Source organism: Eptesicus fuscus, chromosome 8, assembly GCF_027574615.1.
Source record: "Eptesicus fuscus isolate TK198812 chromosome 8, DD_ASM_mEF_20220401, whole genome shotgun sequence".
NCBI classification, from domain to species: Eukaryota; Metazoa; Chordata; class Mammalia; order Chiroptera; family Vespertilionidae; genus Eptesicus; species Eptesicus fuscus.
Genome location: NC_072480.1, coordinates 60818238 through 60841220, shown reverse-complemented (window position 1 = coordinate 60841220; position 22983 = coordinate 60818238). Strand labels below are relative to the sequence as shown.

At 44.0% G+C, this 22983-nt stretch overlaps 1 protein-coding gene across 2 annotated transcripts in view; it reads left to right on the top strand.

The window, feature by feature from the left end:
• Window positions 1–22983, top strand: part of ABCC4 (ATP binding cassette subfamily C member 4) — a 234138-nt gene that overhangs the window by 140942 nt on the left and 70213 nt on the right. For both annotated transcript variants that reach the window (XM_054719888.1, XM_008143997.3), the window contains one exon: window positions 13910–13989. In XM_054719888.1, coding sequence (XP_054575863.1) covers window positions 13910–13989 — 80 coding nt within the window. The remainder of the gene's footprint in view (window positions 1–13909; window positions 13990–22983) is intronic.

The window sequence follows — 22983 nt, the reverse complement described above, 5'->3', positions numbered from 1 at the left end:
CAGATGCAGTGTGACTTCCCCCTTCTCAGAATCACCATGTGTCATAGTCTGCTGAGAAACACAGGCACACAGGGCTGTTATCATTGTGTACGTACGGACTGCGTTGTAGCAGCCTAAACAGAACGTGGCTTTGGTGTGAGGGAATCACAGAAATAGACTTTTAATATTCATAATTAAAGTCAGTTATTTAATGCTTGATTCTTATGTGATTATGTTAAGACTGCAGTTTTGATTCACAGTTTATATATTTTTAAAAATAATGAATATATAGTGTATCCTACATTCACTGTTACTATCTGCATGTGAATTTAATACTTTATATCTAGTGAGACCCAATAAAAGTGGATCTTTGTATCCTATTGCCCATTTTATGAGCAAAGGTGAAATACATTTTGGTAATAAGTTTTTCATGAAGTTTCTTTTTCATGAATGCAGTGTCACATATATTTAGTTTTGATTGATTATATACATTCAATTTTGGGAGACGATGACATAATACATATATGAAATCTCATCTTTTAAAAATTTTTTGTGTATCATGACTTCTCTTTGTAAAAATATTACCTAGTAAATGTTTTCTTTTGAGAAGAGACATACAGTTAGTTTTTTTCTTTTCTTTTTAAAATTTTAATTTAAAATGTATACTAAGACTGATGCCAACCCAGCATTTAACACAGCCGGGCTGGGAACCCCTCTCCAAAGAGAGGCAAATAAAATTCTTGATAGCATCTGCAATATGGCATCATAAAGCCCATTTTCAGCCAACTGTACAATCTTTAATTCAGATTCGAATCAGCAGTGAACTGTAAAAATAATGCATTTTGAAAATAGCAACATTAGTGACACTGGATGTGCTTATAGTGCTAGTGTAGGCACCCCTCCTCCCCTCACCCCCACCCAGAAAACAGCTAGTGTAGAGCTGTGTTGTTTTTCTCGATACATTTCCCATAGGAAGAAATGAATTTGCAGGAAGGTAAGAGTCCCGAGAGACATGATGGAAAGACTTATCAGCAGCACTTAAAATGGACCTGTGGGTTCCCAGGGGGAGCTGTGTTATAAAGGGACATTTAATTTGAAGGAACCAAGATAAAGTAGGTGCGGGAAACCAAAAACTTTGAACGGGTTTTTTCCTGGACAGACAGTTGTGTGAATCAAGGGTTTTTTAGTCGGTCGTCACCTACTGCTAGGGAAGTGGCTATCGCTCACCCTTCCTTGGGGTGGAAGGTAGGTTCCTTTCAGCGTCCTTCATTCTTTCCCCTGCTCTGAATGAATAAACACTTTAAGTAGGTGGGGGTCAACTGTCCAGCTCTTTGCTCTTTCGGTAGGGGAGGAAAGAGTTGCCTAGCTACAGGACTGAGAACCAAGGTGGACTGGCACACGCCCATGGGCCGAGGAGCAGCTGAGCACATTCTGAATCATGCAGTTGAGCCGTCTGCTAAGTGGCGAAGGGAAGAATATCACGCACAGAGGTTTGAAGTCTTTTTATGGAAGAACAAGAGTTTCGATTCTTTCACTTCAGCCTGGCCATTGTGTGGTTTAATTATTGTTTAACTAAGATCCTGCCAAGTATTTGACCATTAAATAGCCTCCAATCTGTATAGAATTCTTCTCTCACAGACTTTTATTTGACTGTGATTAATTGGCATTGAATTGTTATTTAATTACCTCTGCAGAAATCTAAGAACAGTTTGTGTTCTGATTAACTTGTTTGGTAGAAAAACATGTATGGCACTGTGGAAGTCAGTTTAGTCTTTGCTACACCTTGCTACTGGCAAGCCAACTTTTATAGCTGCTCAAAGCTCACAGGACATCCTTAAGTATCAGAAACCTGTACAGAATCTGGATTAAAACTTTTTTCTTAATATATAAAATGTTTTGGCACTCAGACTTACCACATAAGTCTGTGAAGCTTTTCTTTTATGTTGAAACTAGAGGCCTAGTGCACCACATTTGTACACTACGAGGTGGTGGTGGGGATTCCTCAGCCCGGCCTGCGCCCTCTCGCAGTCCAGGACCCCTCAGGGGATGTCCGACTGAGGGGAGCGAGCCTAAGCTGGCAGTCAGACATCCCCTGAGGGGTCGTTAGTGCTGCTGCAGAGGCGGGAGAGGCTCCTGCCACCGCTGCTGCGCTCACCAGCCATGAGCCTGGCTTCTGGGAGCACACTGACCTGTGGGAGCGCACTGCGTTGAGCGTCTGCCCCTTGGTGGTCAGTGTGCATCATAGCACCTGGTCGTTCTGCTGTTCGGTCAATTTGCATACTAGGGTTTTATTATATAGGATTCTTTTTAAGTTAGTTATTGGCCTATTAAAGATTTTAAGTTACTGGCTTTCTCGGATTACAGTTACCCATTTACATGCCTCTGAGATGTGCCTGGGGAGAGGCCCACCAGTGGAATGCATGGACAATGAAGAGTAAAGGGAGAGAAGAGATAGGAGTTGCAGCTTCTGGTTTGGGTGTCTTTCCTTACATAATAGCCAGCAGTGTGAAAAGGGATGAGATGACCATTGGGGAGGCGGGGAAGGTAATAGAGTTCTGAGAGGTGAAAAACCTTGAAATACAAGTGTGGGAGGCAGTTGTATTTAGGAAATGTGTAGGTTAGCAGGAATGAAAAGAGACAGATATTAAAGAAAAAATAATTAGATCCCAGAAACCAGCATACATGAATATTTCAAAAAAAATCTTAGAAGTCCAAGTTGCTGCAGAACAAGTCATAAAGAGTAAGGAGGGACTCTAGCTGTTTGGCTCAGTGAATAGAGCATCGGCCCTCATACTGAAGGGTTCGAGGTTCAATTCCAGTCGAGGGCACATACCTCTGTTGCCTGCTTGATCCCTGGCCCTGGTTGGGGCACCTGCGGGAGGCAATCAGTCAATGTGCCTCTCTTACATCAATGTTTCTGTCTGTCTCGTCCCCTCCCTTCCACTCACTGTAAAAATCAATGAAAAAATATTAGGATTAACAAAACAAAACAAAAGTGAGGATAGGCTCTGGCCAATGTGGCTCAGTTGGTTGGAGCTTTGTTCCGTACACCAAAAGGTGGCGGGTTCGATTTCGGTCAGGGCACATTCCCAGGTTGTAGGTTTGCTCACCAGTCAGGCAGCGTATGAGAGGTAACCAATGGTTCTCTTTCACATCAATGTTTCTCTTTCCCCCTCCCTCCCTCTCTCAAATCAATTAAAACATATCCTCGGGTGAGGATTAAAAAAAGGGAGGAAAGCTGGCTTTTGGTTTAGAAACTAGATGACTGATGTATACCATGGTGTGAAGCACTGGAAAGGATTGTAGGGTATTTGAATGGGCCAGGATTCCATGTGAGAAAAAGACAATGACTTGGCTAAGAGGTAATGTGTATCCAACGTCTTTTATAACTGACAAGTCAAAAAATAGAAGTATAACACTTAGAGCAATATTTCCAGTTCTTAATACTTTTATATGAATTTCTAAAAGAACAGAGTAGGTGAAAATTATTTTCCCTTCCCTTTTAATGGCTCCTCTCCCCCCACGTCCCCTTAACAAAGTTCCATGCATTTACACTTAACACAGCCCAGCTAGTTTTGTGTAACATCTGTTGGCGGTTCCCAGGTATTAAAATGATATGCTGGAGATAGAACTGACGATCAGATTTGGGTGTTGGTTGATCTGTCTCCAGTACACCTTAGTTACTTTACATAGGGTGGGTAGTGGGAGGGCCCATTGTCTTCAAGTTTAGTCACGTTCTCACACCAAATGTTTTTCTGGCCTATTTTTGAGCTTTACGTAGAACTTGTATGTGTATTGGAGGCAGGAAGAGTTGATTTTGCATGCTGAATGGTAATTTCTAGTCAAAGTTTTCTGAATTATTGCTTCCTATACCTGCCTTTGTGGAAATGGGAATTCTTTGCCTAGACAAATGCTTCAGAAATAGGCATTTCTACCCCATCTCTGAACACATTCCGAGGTGAGATTGCCCAATGTTTTAACTCTCTAGTGCTGGAGACATGCAATAGAGACTGTGCATTTAGTCTTGAAAGACAGCCGTGGGGTAGGCATGTGGGGGTGGACGGGGGGGATCTTTTCTTCCAGACCACGTGGTGCATTCCTGGGGTAGAAGTCAAGAGATTGGTGGTTTCCTGCTCTCTTAGAATCAGAGGTTCTTAACTGGGCCACTTACCCCTGTGGCCACTCCACTTCTTGTGGTTCAAGGTTTAGGGAATCCCCTGAAATCATATGCAAACTGTATGTGTGGGCATTTTTCCAGTGGAAACACTCCATAGCTTTCATCAGACCCACATTGTTTTCAGAGCTGCTAGTATCCTGGAGGTTCTTCCACCCGTTGTCCCCTGGTATGCACATCCCTGACCACATGTGAGCCTTGAGCCTCACTCCTGTGTGATATTCTTCATGATTTAGACCCAGGGGAAAAGGCCGTAGCCTGGACTAGCTTTCCAGTGCTTAGGAAAAGTAAAATAATGACTACTTACTATAGCAAAGCATTTATGGCTGCTGCAGTAAAGTGGTTTCCTGGGGCAATTTTTGAGGCGTATCCATTCCTTCAAGGTTAATACTTAGTAGTAGGTGCTCTGACTTGACCTGGGTTCAGGCCCAGCGTGTGGTGAATCTCAGGCTCCAGGACTTTTCCTAATCAATAGACCATATGTCCTCATTCAGTCTTTCGTTTGTTCACTTGTTAGGTTATTCATTCAACCCACAGTAACGTCTGTAATTTAATTTTGAGGTGGAGTTCCTTTAAATGTTTTACTTTAATTATGGTTAGCCAAGAGAGATTCCTGGCACTCTTCTAACCAGAAGTGACAGTCAAAGTATTTAGCATCCAGTGGAGCAGGCATTAGCCAATCAGAAGGGGCCGGGGCCGACAGTAGCTGGTTTGACCTTCGCCATTCATACCAGCTCACACCAGCCCTGCCTGTAACCTTATTGGCTCTTCTTCTTAGTTGATACGTGATAGAGCTTTCCGGTGTGTCCAGAGAAGTAGCTTTAAATGTGTTGACTTGAACTTTCTGAATCTCTCTAATGCAGGGTGGGAGGCCTCTCTTGGCCACTTTATAGCCGAGTGTCCTTGAGTTAAATTCTTACCATCTCTGCGTCTCTGCGTCTCAGCTACCAGTATCTCTCACTCGTGGTTTGGAGATGAAGTGTACGCCGAGCTTAACGGTTTCTGTCATAATTGTTGCTGTGGTGGTGGTGGTGGTGGTGGTGCTCTGGAAATTCAGCGTGAGTGAACCAAAACAACCGTGTGAAAAAGTCCTGCCCAGATCTGTGGTGTGTGGTGCAGGCATGGTGGTGAATGGGTGTGTGGGTTCATCTGGGCTCAGAGAGGTTGAGACAGAATTGGCCCTTGTTTGGATGTCCCTCTGTCCTCTCTACCTGGCCCCGCCTCAGTACTTCTCCTCGTAGCTGTTATTGTGAAGAGACACCGACGAGAGGGAAATTCCACCTCTTCTTGACTAAAGGGAATTTTCAGTGGAGGCCCCTTTCCACTCCGGGTCCACACCCAAGTTCTCTCCAGCCTCAGCACACCTTAGGTCATGTTCTTTCCGTCAGCTAGGCAAATATTTGTCATCCTTTTGTCCTTCCCCACTTCGTAGTCCTCCCAGATGTCATTCCTCCCACCTGGACAAACTCTCCACTCACCATCTGCCCTCCTTCCAAATTCTCAAGCATTGTTTCTCCTTGAGAACTTGTTGGGCTAAGCCGGCCTTACCTTGAAACGCACACGGTCTGGTGACACCCACTGTTGCCGTGGCTGGCTGTCTCATCGGCACCTGCCGTGGGCATGTCCAGTGCTCCCCACGTGTGTGCTGCCAGCATCCTATGTCACTGTGTGTCCTGGATGCACTTATTGCATCTATCCTATTAGTCTGCCACCAACGTTAGAGTATAAAATGCCCCAGCATACACCAAAAAACGAGTTTAGTCAAACTTGAAATCTAAGCAGCATGTTTTGTCTGATTGGCAAGAGGGAAGAAAAGGTACAAAGCAGGAGAATGTTGTGACCCAGAGGAAGGACTTGAAGCTGGATGTAGGAAGCATATTGTGGGATTGACCTTTGTCTTAAACACATTGGGATTTTAAAGTCATCTTGTCTGGACAGTCCCACCTGGTATCTTCCAGGTGGGGAAAACATTAGAAAGCTCTCATTAGACAAGGAAAGACCACATGAGTCTTTTTGAAACTCATTGCCTATGGTTTGTGATGGTATGTAATGAAACCTTGAAACTACTCTCTTTAACATGTCTTAATTATGTGAAAGGCCAGCGAGTACTAGACTTTGAAAACACGGCGTAATTATTCTCGGAAGGCATTCCTTCACATTGCTAGGGGAGAACCTGCCGGTCCTCGTTGATTTACTGTGTTCCCGACCCCTACCTCCCAGGAGGTGTGAAAATCCCATAGTGTTCGGTGTCTGCCTGCCGCCTCCACCACCCTCGGGACCACTCCGCTGGTGTGTCCCCGAGGTTAGCTCACCTGTGGCTTTCCCCCTTCCAGCTGCGGCCACTGCAGCGAGCAGGAGACGTGTCTGGGACCTGCCCCCTGGACCTCAGTCCCGGTTTCCCCATGTGTGTGAGCAGGTCGGTGGGGTAGCCAGAGGAGCACTGGCAGATGCAGGGCACCTGTCCCAAGATTGCTGGGACAAGGAAGAAGGACCCTTCCAGGGCTGCCTGGAGGGCACAGTGGGCTTCTTCCTCAGCACGGGGTTCAGCTCACCCTTCCCAGGCCTGGTACTAAATTCAGTGCCTTAAGAAACTGGTCTGGGTTAGGATGTACCCTTTGAGGGCTCTCATTTCAATCAAATGTCATCTGCTACGCGGTTTGACCTTTAAGTTCTCAGAGGAGTGCTAGCTTTAGAGGGATTCTATCAAACCTAGGCCATGGGTAGACCAGAACTTTCCCTCAGTGTCTGGTTACATTATTATTGGGTGCCTTGCATTTCCTTCCATCATTCTTGCCTGCCCTTGTTGCCGGCTCCCTAATCCCATGTGATCTGCGTCTGCTCCACACCTATTCTTCCTTGCTTCCTTCTCCGCCAGCTGCCACCTCCCCAGCACCTATGGACTGCTGTCCCCTCGCCCGTCTCCACTCGGTTAGACCGGCGCTTCCCGGCCCTCCTGTCAGCTTCTGTGAATTGCTGTCCCCTAACTCAGTCTGCACTGGGAACTTCCAGTGCCTTTGAAGGAGCACAGACAGGCAAATCGGTTCAACAACAACGCAAGGAAAGTGACAAGTCTGACGAACCAGACACTTCATGCGGCAACACGAATCTCCCCAGATCGGAAAACACCCGCCCAAAGAAGACTACGTGAAATATCAAGCATTGGCGATAGAGGCTGAAATTTGAAAACAAACCATTGTTATTTATTTATTCAGAATATGTTCTAGTGCCTTCTATATACTAGACATTGGCCCAAGCACTGGGGGAACAGCAGTGAATGAAACAGGCAGAATCCACTGCCCTAATAATGCCTAATGTATATTCTAATTTAATTTGTGAACAAAACAGGAGGCAAGTGGTCTTTAGCTCTTGGAAGCAAAGGGGGGTGGGATTTGAAAGGGCAGTAATAACATGTAAATGTGACACAGTCATCTTATAGGTTCTTGAGACTAAAGGAGCGTCATCAGGAATTTCCACATCCTGCCTTGTTGCTCAAAGTGATGTCCCTGGACCAGTAGCATGAGCATCACCAGGGGAGCTGTTAGAAGCACAGAATTCAGACCCTTCCCCGCGCCCGCCCCCGCGCCCCCGCGTATACATTGAGAGTATACATTTCAAGCAGATCCCTGGGAGATTCGTGTACAGATTAGAGTTTGGGAAACATTGCTCTTCTCAGTGTCAGGCTGTGTCTGGTCTGAGGCCACTCGGATACTCAGGAGCCCTCGATGTCCGGGAGCGTTTGCTGACGTGTCCACAGATCCCGATACTGAGCATTGGTGGAATCTGTAGTGATCAGAATGAATCTTCCCAGGTGTGTCCTCTGACATGTAGAAAGATGGTGGTGGGGTGGGTTCCAGGTCTTACAGTCTCTTTCAGCAAGAGCTGTTTTTAAAATATTTTACAGATTTGTTTGTTTCTGTGTTAGTGACCATCTGCAAGGTTTCCCATGTTAAAAGCAAAGTTGGAACGCCACTGGGTTTGTGGTTTTAGCAAATTCAGGGACCCCCCCACCCCAGGCACTTGGCAGTTTGTTACAGGTTGTATATGAAATGGGGCCCATATTTACAAAGGGTGTGTAATCTAGATGTCAATTCAAGACGAATATGCATGAAAAGTAGCTAAACCACAAAATAGATGATACTGTGATATATTCTGAGATATATGCAGACTGACTCCAGGGGGAATCTGGAAGCAAGCTGAAACAGTCTCTCATCAAAGTTAGAAAAACTGTGCCTTTAAACATGAAAGTTGCTTATGTCTTTGCTGAGAGTCTTATTGTAGGCCCTTTGTGATTGCAGGGCCTCCTCTGTCCTCATCACTAAGAGTAAAACTGGAGGTTGGAGACAGGCTCTGGGCAACAGAACATGTGTCAGTAGAGGACGCAGTGATATAAAACCATCGTGTTTGGGTGTAGGGGTGCATCTTAAGCAACCTCGAGTAGCCCCAAACAACATGGTCATGTTTAAAAATAGTTAAACTATTGGCCCTGGCTGGGTAGCTCAGGTGGTTAGAGAGTTGTCCAGATAGGGTAAGTTTCGGGTTTGATCCCTGGTCAGGGCACATACAGGAATGAGCCCTAACCGGTTTGGCTCAGTGGATAGAGCCGTCGGCCTGCGGACTGAAGGGTCCCAGGTTCGGATTCTGGTCAAGGGCATGTACCTTGGTTGCGGACACATCCCTAGTAGGGGGTGTGAAGGAGGCAGCTGATCGATGTTTCTCATCGATGTTTCTAACTCTCTATCCCTCTCCCTTCCTCTCTGTAAAAAAATCAATAAAATATATTTTTTAAAAAAGAATTAACCAGTGAATGCATAAATAAGTGGAACAACAAATCTCTCTGTCTCATATTAATAAAAAAAATTTAGAAATGACTAAACTATGGATGCTCAAAATATTATGTTAGTTCTGGATTGTTAAGAAAGGATGAATTTATTCTCTATCTTTTGTTTAAGAAACAAAAGTCTAATTCACACGAGACAATTTTCTGCCAAAATGATTGAAATAAAAATAGAGATTTGTTACTTAAAGGGATAATTAGTAATTTGGAAATTTTACTTTATAAAATCCATTTCTCCATCTAACTTTAGTCAGCAATCTCTTGTTGGCCATGTTCTAATCCAGGCTTTTGGGTTGGTAGAGGCAGAACCTACCTATGTTAGTTCATAGGAGGAGTGCTTGGTCGTAGGGCCCTCTCTACGTGATGGACGGACGTAAGGGGTTCTCCTCTGGAGGGGCTGGTGAGGGGCGGGCAGTGAGGGAGAAGGGTGGGGTGTCTGGAGCTGGGTAAACTTCACCTCCATTTCCTCTTCTGCCTCATTCTTCCAGGCACCTTTGTAAAATCTCAATCTTCACAAGACAAAGTTTGGAAATTACTAGCTCTAGTGACCTTTCATGCCCCTTAAAGCTCTAAAACCCCACAAGGATAATATGACACCTTGCACGAGGTGCTCTCATAAGCATATCTTTTATCCTCATAATCTTTTATCCTGTGAAGTTGGAATGTTATCATCTCCCTTTTACAGATAAGGGATTTGAGGTTGGGTGAATTGCCTAAAGGCCTGTTGCTGCCAAGTGCCCGAGGAGGCCAGGCCTTTTCCAGGGATCCAATTCCTGCTGCTCCTTCTGTTTGACATTCTTTAGCAGCCACATATTGACGACCTACTCTAACTGCAGAGGCGATGGAAATGTTGAGCTCACAGACTTCTGAGCCGCTGCGCCAGTTCTTAATGCTGGTCCCAGCCGAATTAGTCTGCGTGGACTGATGCAGAAAGTCCTGAGTGGCTCCCTCTCAGCCATCGTTTTCAGGCTGGGGGCTGTTTCCAGGATCCACACCCTCTCCTTTGGGTCAGCTTTGCCCCATCAGGAGGCGTTGTACCTGGAAGGTCCAGGTCATTCTCTTTGCCCTTTTGGAGGGGACTCTGATAGGCTGCTTGGAGTTAGATTCCACCTCTCACTAGGACAGTGGTTCTTGCCCTTGTCCTCCCCACCCCACCCCTGCACACTCCCCCAGCCTCAGAGCCCACTGTCCTGGTTCAGATTCTGCCTGGCTATTAAACCAACAGTCAATTCTTATCAAAGCAGTCAGGATCTAGAACCATCAGTGAGACTAAATGTGGGCACATATGAAGTCCACAATATTGAAGAGTTCTGGTATGGGGTTGTTTTTGCTGGTATCCAAGGCCATTTCCGTGCTAAAGAGTGGGGTCCACAAAGAAGGAACTACCGATACACACTGTGTAACCGATGGACCTCAAAAATGTTAGGCTAAGGGAAAGAAGCTAGCCACAGGGACCACATATGTGCAATTCCATGTGTATGCTGTGTACTGAAAAGGCAAATTTACAGAGAAAGCAAGTTCATTAGTGGTTACCTGACGCTGGGGGTGGGAAACTGGGAGTCACTTTCAATGGCACGGGTGGGGGGGGGCGTCTGATGAGGGGATAAAAATGTTTTAACACTGATTTTTGGTGATGGTTGCATCACTTAGTTAAGTTACTAAAGTCCATTGAATTGTACACCTGAAATTGGGGAATTTTATGAGATGTAAAATGAACTTCCTTTTCAAAAAAGGGGAAAGAAAAAAGAATAGGACTTAAACTAGACATGGCAACTTCCAAGTTTTAGATTATAGTTTAATTATAAGTAAGCTGAGGAATCCTGGATATGGGAGAGGTCAGAATTCTAGAGGCGACAGATTCCAGCTTAGATGGTAGAATCAGTTCTTAAATTATGATCACTTATGAATTTGTATTTTGACAAGAATTTCTATGACATGTTTCATGATATTCTATCTAGCGGACAAGACAGAAGAATGTGAACCAGAGCAATTAGGAGGACCCTAATAGTTCTTTGATAATATGGACCTCAAGGGAGGAATCTCCCTCCCTCCCTCTCTCCCTTTCCCTCCTTATCCTCCTTCTACTCTTCCCCTCTTCCTGCCCTCCCCTCCTCTCTCTCCTCTTGCTACTTTCCTCCCTTCACTCCATTCCTTACCTCCCTTTCTCTTCAGTCATTCTTTCTCTCTCCCCTTTCCACACTTTAAAAAATATGTATATATTTTTTATTGATTTCAGAAAGGAAAGGAGAGGGAGGGAAATATAGAAATATCAATGATGAGAGAGAATCACTGACTCCACAATGGGGATAGAGCCCGCAACCCGGACATGTGCCCCGACCAGAAATCAAACCGTGAACTCCCGATTCATTGGTCAACATTCAACCACTAAGCCACGCCGGCTGGGCCCTTTCTACACTTTTTTATACAAGTAAAACAGTATACATAGTCATTGTAGAAAAAGAACAAATAGAGAAAGTTTAAAATTATACATAATACATACATTATCAACTTTTTCAGACATGTTGCTAGTGTCCAAAACGTGATCTGGCCACCATTGATTGTTGGGTTTGTAATTGGCCATATCCTGTGCAGAACAGGGATCACACACTACCTGGGGTATGGATTTTACTCCGGGCACAAGGCATTGACTGAGACGGGCCATCTGAGTCTGGGCAGGGGCAGGGGCAGTGGCCAAGCTGGGCCACGTGCCTTTTGAGGGATAATTGAGGCACCAAGGACTGGTTGATTATGAGAAATCTGGAAAGGACATGATTAACTTTCTTCAAGGTCTGTCATGTCAAGAGAAATGAGATCTGCTTTGTAAGGTTATGAGGAGAGAATAAGCGGCACAGGTTGGATGTTCCAGGAAGGCAAGATTCGATGTAATGTAGGAGAGCTCTGTCTAACCCGACAGCCTGAAAATGGACGGGGTCCCCCTGGTCACAGTGAGTCCCCCTTTCCTCTATATCCCTGGAGATACTGTAGCAGGGGCCACAGGCCATTTGGATGAAGAGGCATGGCCTGTGTGTGAAGGGAATTTATCATAAGGATTTAATTCAGAAACCTTTGAGAAAACCTTATGACTAAGAAGCCATAATCTGGAAATCACAGGTCTGATTACAACAGCCTATCGTAAAGCCAGATGAATTATTCCGCAAACACCATTCATTCTCTTGTCTCTTAGGGCAAGGAAGTAACTATTGAGCCTTCTAATATCACATTTTCTACACTCAGCTCATTGGTGAATACGAGTTCAATTTTTGACCATCTTTGACATTTAGTTCAGTGAGTGTAGAAGCCTTGTGGGGAGGTGGTTTTTCTCAGTTGTGGTTTCCTTGTATTTTACACTCTTTGCCACCATGATGTCTCAGACTTGATCTGAGCAAATAGGATGATTTCGAGTACTATTCATCTTTGTGTATCTTATTTATTAATTAATTAATTTATTTATTTTTAATTTTGAAGAGTGCTTTCAACATTTTGTAAGTTGAGCCACATTTACAGTGCTTCTGAATCCTGTGTATGTTAAAAAGTTGTACTTTTCGCCCTGGCCAGGATGGCTCTGCTGGGTGATGTCGTGTGCACTGAAAGGTTGTCGGGTCCATTCCCAGTCAGGGCACATGCCCGGGTTGGGTCCATTCCCAGTCAGGGCACATGCCCGGGTTGCAGGCTCGATCCCCGGTAGCGGGCAAGCAGGAGACAGCCGATCTCATTTTCACATAGATGGTTTCCCTTCCCCGCCCCCCTCTCCCTTCCTTCCTCTTTCTCTAAAAATTAATCTTAAAAAAAAAAAAATTGTACTTTTCAGTTGAATAACAAGAATCTAAATTATGTCTTTAACATCCTTTGACATATTTTCCGTATTTTGCTATTGATGCTTTGAGAAGTTAAAAACTAAGTAGGCCACAGAATCCATAAGAATATGTGAAAATTGCCCATCTGATGTTAATGTTCCCGAAATACAACTGATTAAATAATAACTGAACCTCTTGTCTGTCAAAGCCTGGCCTGGGCATCAGCCTGGGAGCTTGGTAGGAAGGCAGAATCTCACACTGCCCCCTTTGGCTACTGACTCAGAATCTGCGTTTTGATTAGTCGACTCCCCCAGGTGACATGCTGCGGAACCCTTGAGTAATAGTAATTTTTCTCACCTTGAGTTTTCCTTTTTTGTTTGTTTTTTGAGCATCCATTTAAGTGCCTCACATTGTCATTGGGTCCTTTCACATGCATGAGCCCTTTAATCCTCAGATTCACCCTCTAAAGCAGGGGTGGGGAACCTTTTTTCTGCCAAGGGCCATTTGGATATCTATAACATCATTCGTGGCCCATACAAAATTACCAACCTAAAAATTAGCCTGCTATAACATTTAATTTACTCACCCGTAATGCCTTGGCAGGGCCAGACCACGGGATTTCACGGGCTTTATGCGGGCCTCGGGCCGGACAGTCCCCACCCCTGCTCTCTAAAGAAAAGTTGTCACTGGGGCTGCCAAAGGTGTCACTGAAAGACGGTTTCTGGAGTCTGTGTTTCCTAAGCCTGAGACAGGAAAATTGGGGCCCAGCTTGTCATGGCGCGGCCTGGCCGAGCACGACAGCCTCCGGTTGCTCCAGGCCTCACGTGGGCACACCCTGTGCTTCCTGCCCGAGCCCGGGCGCCTCGTGGGAGGATTGCAGAGGCAGCATTTCTCCAGTCTTCTAAAAATCAGGGCCCAATAGCTCCCTGCCCACTGCCACTTGGGAGTGTTTTTGTTTTTTGTTAGGTGTCAATCCTCTTTCCTTTTCCTTTACCACTGACATCATACGAATGTGTAATGTATTAAATGCATATGCATTTGAAATATTGTTTTGATTTATTTGTGAATTGTTTCTCCTAAAGGATCTATCAGGGGAAATGAGTAATTTCTCACATCCTCTTCTTCCAGGAAGGATTTTAAATCGTTTCTCCAAAGACATTGGACATATGGATGACTTGCTGCCCCTGACATTTCTAGATTTCATGCAGGTAACGTAACAGTCATGTCACGTCCTCAGACAGGAAACGGGAAGTTGCTAACTTTTCAAGGCCCTCTCGTGGGGGCTAAGGGTGGGCCTTTCAGCCTGGCAATGTGTCATGTTTTCTTAAGAAAAGGCCATGTTTGTCAAAGTAAGGTGTGGTGATGGTTTGGAGGCTAAGTTAACATGAGTAATGCCTCGTGTGTAGGAGTGGCTACACAGTCATGCCGAGGTTGGTTCAAAGCAGCTACATGCTTGGTAAGTGGTTCTCCACCTGCCTTCCAGGTATCTGGCGCCAGGTCCACTTTACTGCGAGCACATTTCATAATATAGAAACAATCACCTCTCACGGAAAGATAGCCTAGATTAACTAAATTATGCATTGTATTACCACAAAGGAAAAATATTTACCGCACCATTTTTTTTTTTTTTTTTGTGGATAAAACCAGGTGTGGTTACTTACAAAGAAAAGATTAGTAATAATAAGGTGAAAATAATACTTTGTTAAGCAAGGACAATAGAGAGCAGTTATTGCAGATGCAAAGCCTTTAAAGGCAAGTCCCGATTAAGCCAATACTTGGAGTACAGGATCAAAGTCATCTCAGAAAATGTCTTTTTTGTTTTTCTAGGCAGCTTTTCTTTCACACGTAGATTGCTCCAAGTCTTAAGGTGTCTTTTTTTTTTTTTTAAGGAAAACCAAGAATCCCATAGAAATGCCTTCTGTAAAGCATTTGCTTTGTCTGTGAACTTGGGGTTTTAAAGAGTAATGCTGGGTCGTCCCATCTTTCATCTCCTCATTCAGTGCTGTTGCTCATGTGGTATGTTTCTTCTGTTGTCTAATTCTGTCTACATGGCAGAGATTCCGGCTGGGGGCCTTTCTTCTTCATTTCCAAGAGTTTGTTTTGGAAATGAAATGCCTTAATCAAAGGCTGTACCTATTCTACCATCCCCGCTGCTGTAGCTCTTACTTCACGAACCCCTTTTCACTTTCCCTAAGTGCCAGTGTACGGTGGTCTAATCATGAATTAGATTGAAGGCCAGGAAGTAGAAGTGCTACCGTTGGGGTGTGCAATTATGGCTTGATCCTGATAGTCTCCCCCCCCACCTGCCTCCCCCACCCCGCTCCTTCTTGACTCTTCTGGAGCTACTGTTCTAAAAGGAGCCAGAATTACTCAATTTGGAAAATCAGCTATGTCAGAAAAGTCAGTTGTAAGCCTGAGGTGATTGCAGGCATTCCTGTTAGTGACACGGAAATGCAGCAACGACTATCTGACTGCGAACAGTCCCTGGGAAAGGCATCCATCTACTGTTGACCAGCGTGAAGCAAGCGGAGACTCAGGCAGAGGGCTTCTACTGCAAACAGAGGTGTCTGATTTCTTTTTCTCTTCCGCATACTTACTTTTTAAATGTGTCCTGCTGGGTTCCGCTATGAAATATATCCCCAAGAAGCAGTCTTCGACTGACACAGTGTCACGTTTTGACCTGATGGTGTATGACTTTGAGAAGATTCTATGGAAGGTTCCTTTCCTTTGCCACTGTAAGCTAGGCCAAGGTTGAGTTTCCAAAGCTGGCTGCCCGGGCTTAGCACATGGTAGTTAGCTAAACTATGTCATGCACAGGGATAGATGCTACCTGATCTCAGTGTAAAACATTCCCAGCCTGCAGAGAGAACTTGCTAGTCTCACTGTGCTTTTCTTTAACCTTAGAGACAAGGGATTTTTGTTTTTTTTTTCTTTTCTCATTCTTCGCTCTCTTAATCTTGGCGAATCATATCATTGCTGCATACCAGTAGTCCCAATTAGCTGATTTCGTGAATCTAATAGCAAAGGTAAATCTTCACGTTATTGCCTCCAAGAAAGGAGCTTTGTATAAAGGATAACTCAGTTATCAATTATGATAAAGATCTGTTGTCACTGGTTTTGTTTGCAGGTGTCTTTAATAAGGCTTCCCGTAATCCCTTCAGGAAGAAATATTTTCGTCTTTTAAAAACAGTATTTGCTAAATATAAAAGCTCTGATCCCTGCCATTGTTGTTGATTCTTTGAGGGACATTTCCCAACATTCATTGTTTAAATGGTTGTCAGGAGGAATCAAGTGAACCTTCCTAAACAGTGCAGACTGGTTCATCTCTCTTTGAGCAGGTCTTTCTCCAGAGGATTTGCATTCAGTGTGTGGGCCTTTGACTGAGGTATCACAGGCATCATTTTGAAGTATTTGGGCCTGTTACTTTATTAGCAAGTGAAGAGTTTTATTAAAGCCACAAAAAATGAAATTGGCCTGCCCTCAAACAAAGGCCAACAAAAATCAAAATGTAAATTGATTTTTTTTTTTTTTAAAGTTGGATAGGACTCTGTAAGGCCGACAACAACCCGGTGGTGTTCTGGGACTCTTAATGGAATCATGTAAACTTAAAATAAACACTATGATGGTAAGCACACAGAATGAAAACTAATTTTCCAAATCAAATACATTATATTCAATTCATTTTCCCCAATCAACCAAATGTTTAAAACCTGTTAGTTATAACAGCCATCTTCTGGAAATTAATTAGAAGCCTATTAGCTCTGCTAGCTGAGCCGAATGAAGAGGGTTGCTCGTTACATTTCTAAGTAGGCTCTTGAATGAAAGCAGAGCAAGGTCAAAATGACAATCAGCTTGACTCACCTCAGGGCTGTGCTTTGGAAGTCGATCTAGTTTGTTTGTTTGTTTTTTGGAGGGTTGAGGGGGAGGGAGTGTTAGTGTTTTAAAGGGAATTTGATCTACTTTGACTCAGTCTTCTAATAAAATTTTTAAGTTGAAGTCCTACTCAGGTAGGACCATGCAGGTGTCATAAATTTTATCTGCGTGAAAAACAGCACCCTCTCAATTGCATGGGGCTCTGGAACGGACATGACTTTTAGGCCTCTCGTCCAGCTCGTCCACTCTTCTCAAGAGTTTTGTTAGTCTCTTTCAGAACTGGGAGAGGAGAAAATTGCCTGTCTGCCTTTGCTTTCAATGTCATTAGCAAAACTTGTTGCTGACAGCAGAAGGCTCTCAATTTTAATGTTTCTCATCAGATTCTTTGGGTAACCATCCTCATAACCTGCAGCTCCTCCTTTACCTAGAGAAGCTCACAGAATCTACAGAGTGGCCAGATTATTATGATCTCTGAACGCATAATAATCTGGTCACTCAGTGTGTGTGTGTGTGTATATGTGTGTATGTGTGTGTGTGTGTGTGTGTGTGTGTGTGTCCTGGTGCATGAATTTGTGCATGGGTGGGGTCGCCAGCCTGGCCAGGGGGAGGGGACATGGGCAGTTGGTCGAGGGTACAATTTGCATATTAGCCTTTTATTATATAGGATATACACTGAGTGGCCAGATTATTATTATTATACACTGAGTGGCCAGAGATCATAATCATCTGGCCACTCAGTGTAGTCCTCAATCTAATAGCTGAGTTAGTTGGAACACAAGTTTAAAAAGAGCTGCGAATTTCCTAGGGAAGAGGTTACCCTTGGTGTTCTCTTAAGCAGGAAGTGATCCTTACCTATCTGCATATCTAGTCTAGTATTCCTAAGACAGAAAGAGTGTGGCAGGATTTATAGTAATAGGAAGCAAACCGCAGAGCTTAGATATCTTCATGAGTAGGGAGTTCAGCTCTCCACTTATCAGAATATTGACACTAACACTGTCCTGTTGAATGTTTTTTTTTTCTTCCTAAAGATATGCATAGGCTCATGCTCTTCTGAAGAATTAGAACAAAATAGATACAGAACTAATGTAATTAATGTATTTGCCCATGTGAGCTTTTTATTTTTATTTATTTTTAAAATATATTTTTTATTGATTTTAGAGTGGAAGGGAGAGGGAGAGATAGAAACATCAATGAGAGAGAACCATCGATCGGCTGCCTCGTGCACGCCCCCCACTGGGGATTGAGCCCGAAACCCGGGCATGTGCCCTTGACCAGAATCATACCCAGGACTGTTCAGTCCTTAGGCCAACCCTCTATCCACTGAGCCAAACCGGCCAAGGCAAGCTTTTTAATCCAGAACATGCACATTTGATTAGCTTTTCTGTAAGACTGATGGATTTTGTAAGTAAGAGTTGAGAAATGTAGACCATTGGATTAGCACTTCATTGTGCTTAGAACTTCTGATGCTGAGGAATTGAAGGGAGAGGCCTGAGAATACACCCTCCAGTTTGCTCATATGGCTGTAGTTGGTGTACTCTGCAGGAGCAAGTCAGAAGTCAGGGACAGATTTTATAACTCCACTGACTAAATGACTGAGATAAGAAAATTCTGTTTCACATGTGAGCAGATTTGCTGGTCAGATAGAGGTTATTAACCTAACTTTGCCCCTTGGACTTGAACAAAAGATTTGTATTTGTGTGGACATTTGTGGGTTTTGTTTACTTTTTTTGGATAGTTAGCTGTTCATCTCCATGCTAATAAGATACAGTGACACAGCTAATTTTGAAATCATGTGTCTTTTATTCTTTCTGCATTCAGTGAGGAGTCAGCAGGAACAGTGGGGCTAACGTGTGGGATTTTGCAACTGAATTGACATAGTATGGTGAATGAAGAAATTTTTCCTACAAAGCTTTTTGGAAGGGGAGGCCAGAAGTGAAGGAATTTTTTTAATATATCGTAGGAAATAAATAATTTATGCAATACCAAATAGCAACAGTCTGCAGGTTACCTCAGGGTTGCCCTGGGCTTATCAGATAAGTTAGCCGATAACTGGCAGTAGATATCTGGCTTATCAAAGTGTTGTTCAAACACGTTTTGTTTGTTTGCTCTTTCAAAAGCCATAACAGCTTTGAGTATTAACAGTATTTTAAAAACCAAGTCATTTAAGCAAGAACATAGTTCTTCGCATGTTAAAACTAAATATGAAAATAGCGATTAAAATTCAAATATTATAAGATCTTTATCAAGACCTCAGGCATCACATACCACTGAGGGGGAATTCTTTGACTAGGACTCTGGCCATCTTACCATAGTGTATTTAAGTAAATAAACAAAAACATATAGGCAGTAATTAAAATTTACATTTTTAAGTGCTTGATTTCTTAACACCATAGCATAAAATACAGCAGCATAAATCTAGTCTTTGATTTTTTAAAAACAGTGACTTAATAAAGGTGCCATATGTAATTTTTGTAATTTTTATATTTGATAGGCAGATATGTTGTTTTGTGAATATAATTGCAACTAGATATGTAGTGGGAAATCTTGGCATTTCTCCCAAAAAGGAAAACAATGTTTATATTATATATCTATGATATATGGATTTGTAATTCTTTTTAGGATTTCTCATTTTTATAACATCTTCCTTTTTGTGTTTTCCACCAGTTGTTTATTCAACTCATTATGTGCTGGGATGTAAGAATAAAAAAGATGGAGCCTTTACCTTCATTCATTTGACAAGCACTTATTATCTTGCATGCTAGGCACCGTGTTGGGCATGGGGATGTGGCGTTGAGATTTAATTCCTGTTTCTCCTGAGGCACAGTCTCCTGGGAGAGACAGAAAGTCAGTAATTACAATGCTGTGTGATAAGTTATAATAGGAGGGAGAGTGGATAATGCTTTAGCATGCATCATATCTGATTTCTAACCCCAGGTCTGCCCTTCTGTCATTGGGAGGAAGTTATGGGACCTCCAGGTGGAGGGCCCCTTGTGGGTAGTTGGAAGTATGGGTCTGGTGTTGAAGACCGTGACCTGGGATGACAGTAGAGCCCGCATGTTGTTCACTGAGTGGGTAGCAGTTGAATCTGTTGAGGATGGATAAGATTGCCCAGACAGCACAGCATTTTTAGGGGCCAGGATCAGAACTCTATGGGAGCCTTGGTATTTAAAGAGAAAATAGAGAAAGTGAGGCCAAGTGGAGGAACCAAAGAATGAACCGCCAGGAAGAGAGGAGGAAGGTCAGTATTGGGGAAACCAGAGGAGGACAGGTGTGCTAAATGCAACGGAGATGGTAACCAGAAAGTTGTCAGTTGGATTTGGCAATTAGGAAGTGTGTAGGGACCAGCTGGAGCAGGTTACGATAGAAGGAGGCCAGATTGCAACCGCTGAACATCAAAGAGAGGAGGAAGCTGAGATGAGGGCAGACTACTCCTTTAAGGAGTTTGACTCGAAGAGGTCAGGCCCATGTGGAACATAGGGTCTTGGACGGTGTCACTGGGTGTTGTGTTATTTGGGTTTTGTAGTTGACGTGTGGGATCGTGGTAGTAGGTGGGATAGCCCTCTCTCCCAGTCCTCCCTTCAGTACTCAAGGATTAGAGTTGAGGTGGTCAGGAAGGCATGAAGGCCTCCAGGCAAGGGTCCTCTCCAAGCCTCCCTGGGAGGGAGCCATCCAGAAATCAATGCCCTGCTGAGTTTGGAAGTGCCACAGAGGAAGTCCTGGCAGGGGAACTGGGGCTGGGAGCTAGAGGCATTTAAGGAGTCTGGTCCAGGGGGGTGGCAAAGCTACTAGGAAGTGACCTTTGACCCAAAGTGAGAGGAAAAGGGCACAGCAGATGCCCCTGGAAGTCAAGTTTCCACTTGGGAACCACACTCTTCTCTGTCATCAGGTGAGAGTGGAGATGGGAAGGAGGAGGAGCTCGAAGGGAATTGTTCATTTTTTAAAAAAAGGATATAGTTAGTGACAAGTGTGTTTGAACTCATTTTTGTGACTCTGCTCTTTCGTGCTGTATTTGATAAACCTTAAAAAATACTTGATCATTTTAATTTTTGTCATGCTTTAAAGTGTTTGTTCCATATACTTTCCCTCAGCTTATTCCTTCCCATTCCCTTACGTGAGATCTCAGGCAATTCATTTACCGTAATGATAAGAAAGGTCTGCCTCCTATTAGTTCTTTGTCTCCTCTGCCTTTGCCTTGTGAATACACAGATTACCCTGCTCATGATCCCTTGAGATCAGCAGATACCTTTGTTCTTTGCTTTCAGATGCCAGTATATTTGCTTATTTCAGAACTTAAGAACTTCCCTGAACCAGAGACTAATAAGTCATAGATGGCTGAGACCCTTCGAGGCATCATCAGGCTCCCACTTCCCCTGAGACTGTCCAAGGAGCAGCCCCCTAACACTGAGCCGTTTCTCACAATGCAACACCGTCTTAGCCTCTGTGTCTCAGTAGATTTTGTTTCTTTTGTGGTGATCTGCCTTACAAAGGAGCCCAGGCCTACAGAGTAAAATTCATATTTCCTAGCCCTTTAACCTCTCTGCAACGCCTGGGAAGAATCTTCACAGGCCTGCTAGACTGACTATTGATGTGTTTCTGTGTTCCTCTGTGTGTGTGTGTGTGTGTGTGTGTGTGTGTGTGTGTGTGTGTTTGAACCTTTCGTCCCTCCTCAAATGGACCATATTAATTGTTCACCCTTTAAGGACCAGCAAGTCTCTCTTCCCTGTTAGTGAAGCTTTCCTTAATCACTCTGTGCTGCAATAAAACACGCTATGTGCCCTACAAAAGTGAAAGGATCCTGTAACAATGGATCTCGTTCTGTGCTGACCATATTTCATTTCAGCCTCACCGTCATTCAGTCAGTGTTTTGTGAACATGTCCCGTGTGTCAGGCACTTTGCTAGGATGTGCTGTGTGGAGCAGTGAACTGGGTATTGGCTTCTAGGAATCTGCATTCCTATGCAGGACACAGATACTAAATGGGTAAACTTTTGTAATGATTCCTATAGACTGCTAGTGCCTTAAGGAAAGGCAAGGGTTTGCAGAGACTGTGGGGACTGCTTCAAGCATGGTGGTCAGGGAACAGGTGACATCTGACTCTTAAGAAGTAAGAAGGAGCCCGAGCTGGTTTTGGCTCAGTGGATAGAGCGTCGGCCTGCGGACTGAAGGGTCCCAGGTTCCATTCCCGTCAAGGGCACCTGCCCGGGTTGTGGGCTCGATCCTCAGTAGGGGGCGTGCAGGAGGCAGCCAATCAATGATTCTCTCTCATCATTGATGTTTCTGTCTGTCTGTCTCTCTCCCTTCCTGTGGCATTTTTTTCACAAAGTTGAATTTACTCAAATTTTCTCTTTAGAGATCTTGACTTTCTAAACACAGTGGAATTGCTCTGCCTGGGAATTCTAAAGTCAGTGCCACGTAAGGCAGAAGTCCAAATTACCCACACATAGTAATCCTAGTGACTGGGTCCTGGGTGTCAAGCCTCATTTTTAAAATCCTTTATTTGTATAATATCTCATTTTATCTTCCCTGCAACCCCATGAGGTCCATACAATTTCCGTGTTGGTTTCAAAGGTGAAGGAAATGAGGCCCAGAGAAATTACAGAATTTTTCCAGGATCACACAGCTAGTTAGCGATAAACTGGAGAATTTTATTTTTAAGGTTTTGAGATTTACTTATTATGCACATGAAGGAAAAGCAAACTGCTCCTTTTTTTTTTTACTGTTTTTTAAAAAAAATCTATTTTATTGATTTTTTACAGAGAGGAAGGGAGAGGGATAGAGAGTTAGAAATATCAATGAGAGAGAAACACCAATCAGCTGCCTCCTGCACACCCCCTATTGAGAATGTGCCCGCAACCAAGGTATATACCCTTGATTGAAACTGAACCTGGGACCCTTCAGTCCTCAGGCCAGCGCTCTATCCACTGAGCCAAACTGGTTAGGGCTCCTTTTTTGTTTTTGATCACATAATGTGAGAATTCTCATTGAGGGAAATCCCTGGCAGAATCTATAATAATAAAAATGTAATATGCAAATCGACCGAACAGCCGAATGACCGTCTGGACAACCTTCCTGATGACCATGCTATGACACCCACTGGCGCCAGGCCAGCCAAGGCGGGTGCGATGCGATTGGTCGGGGGCCTTGCCATTGCCCCATGATCACCCTGCAGAGGGAGGCCCAGGCCACTGGCTGGTGGGGCAATCGATCATTCGGGGGGGCTCCATGATCACCTCAAAGAGGGAGGCCCAGGCCACTGACCTGCGGGCTGCAGCAGGTGGGCGGGGCCTCCCTCTGCAGGGTGCAATCGATCGCATGATTGCCCTGCAGAGA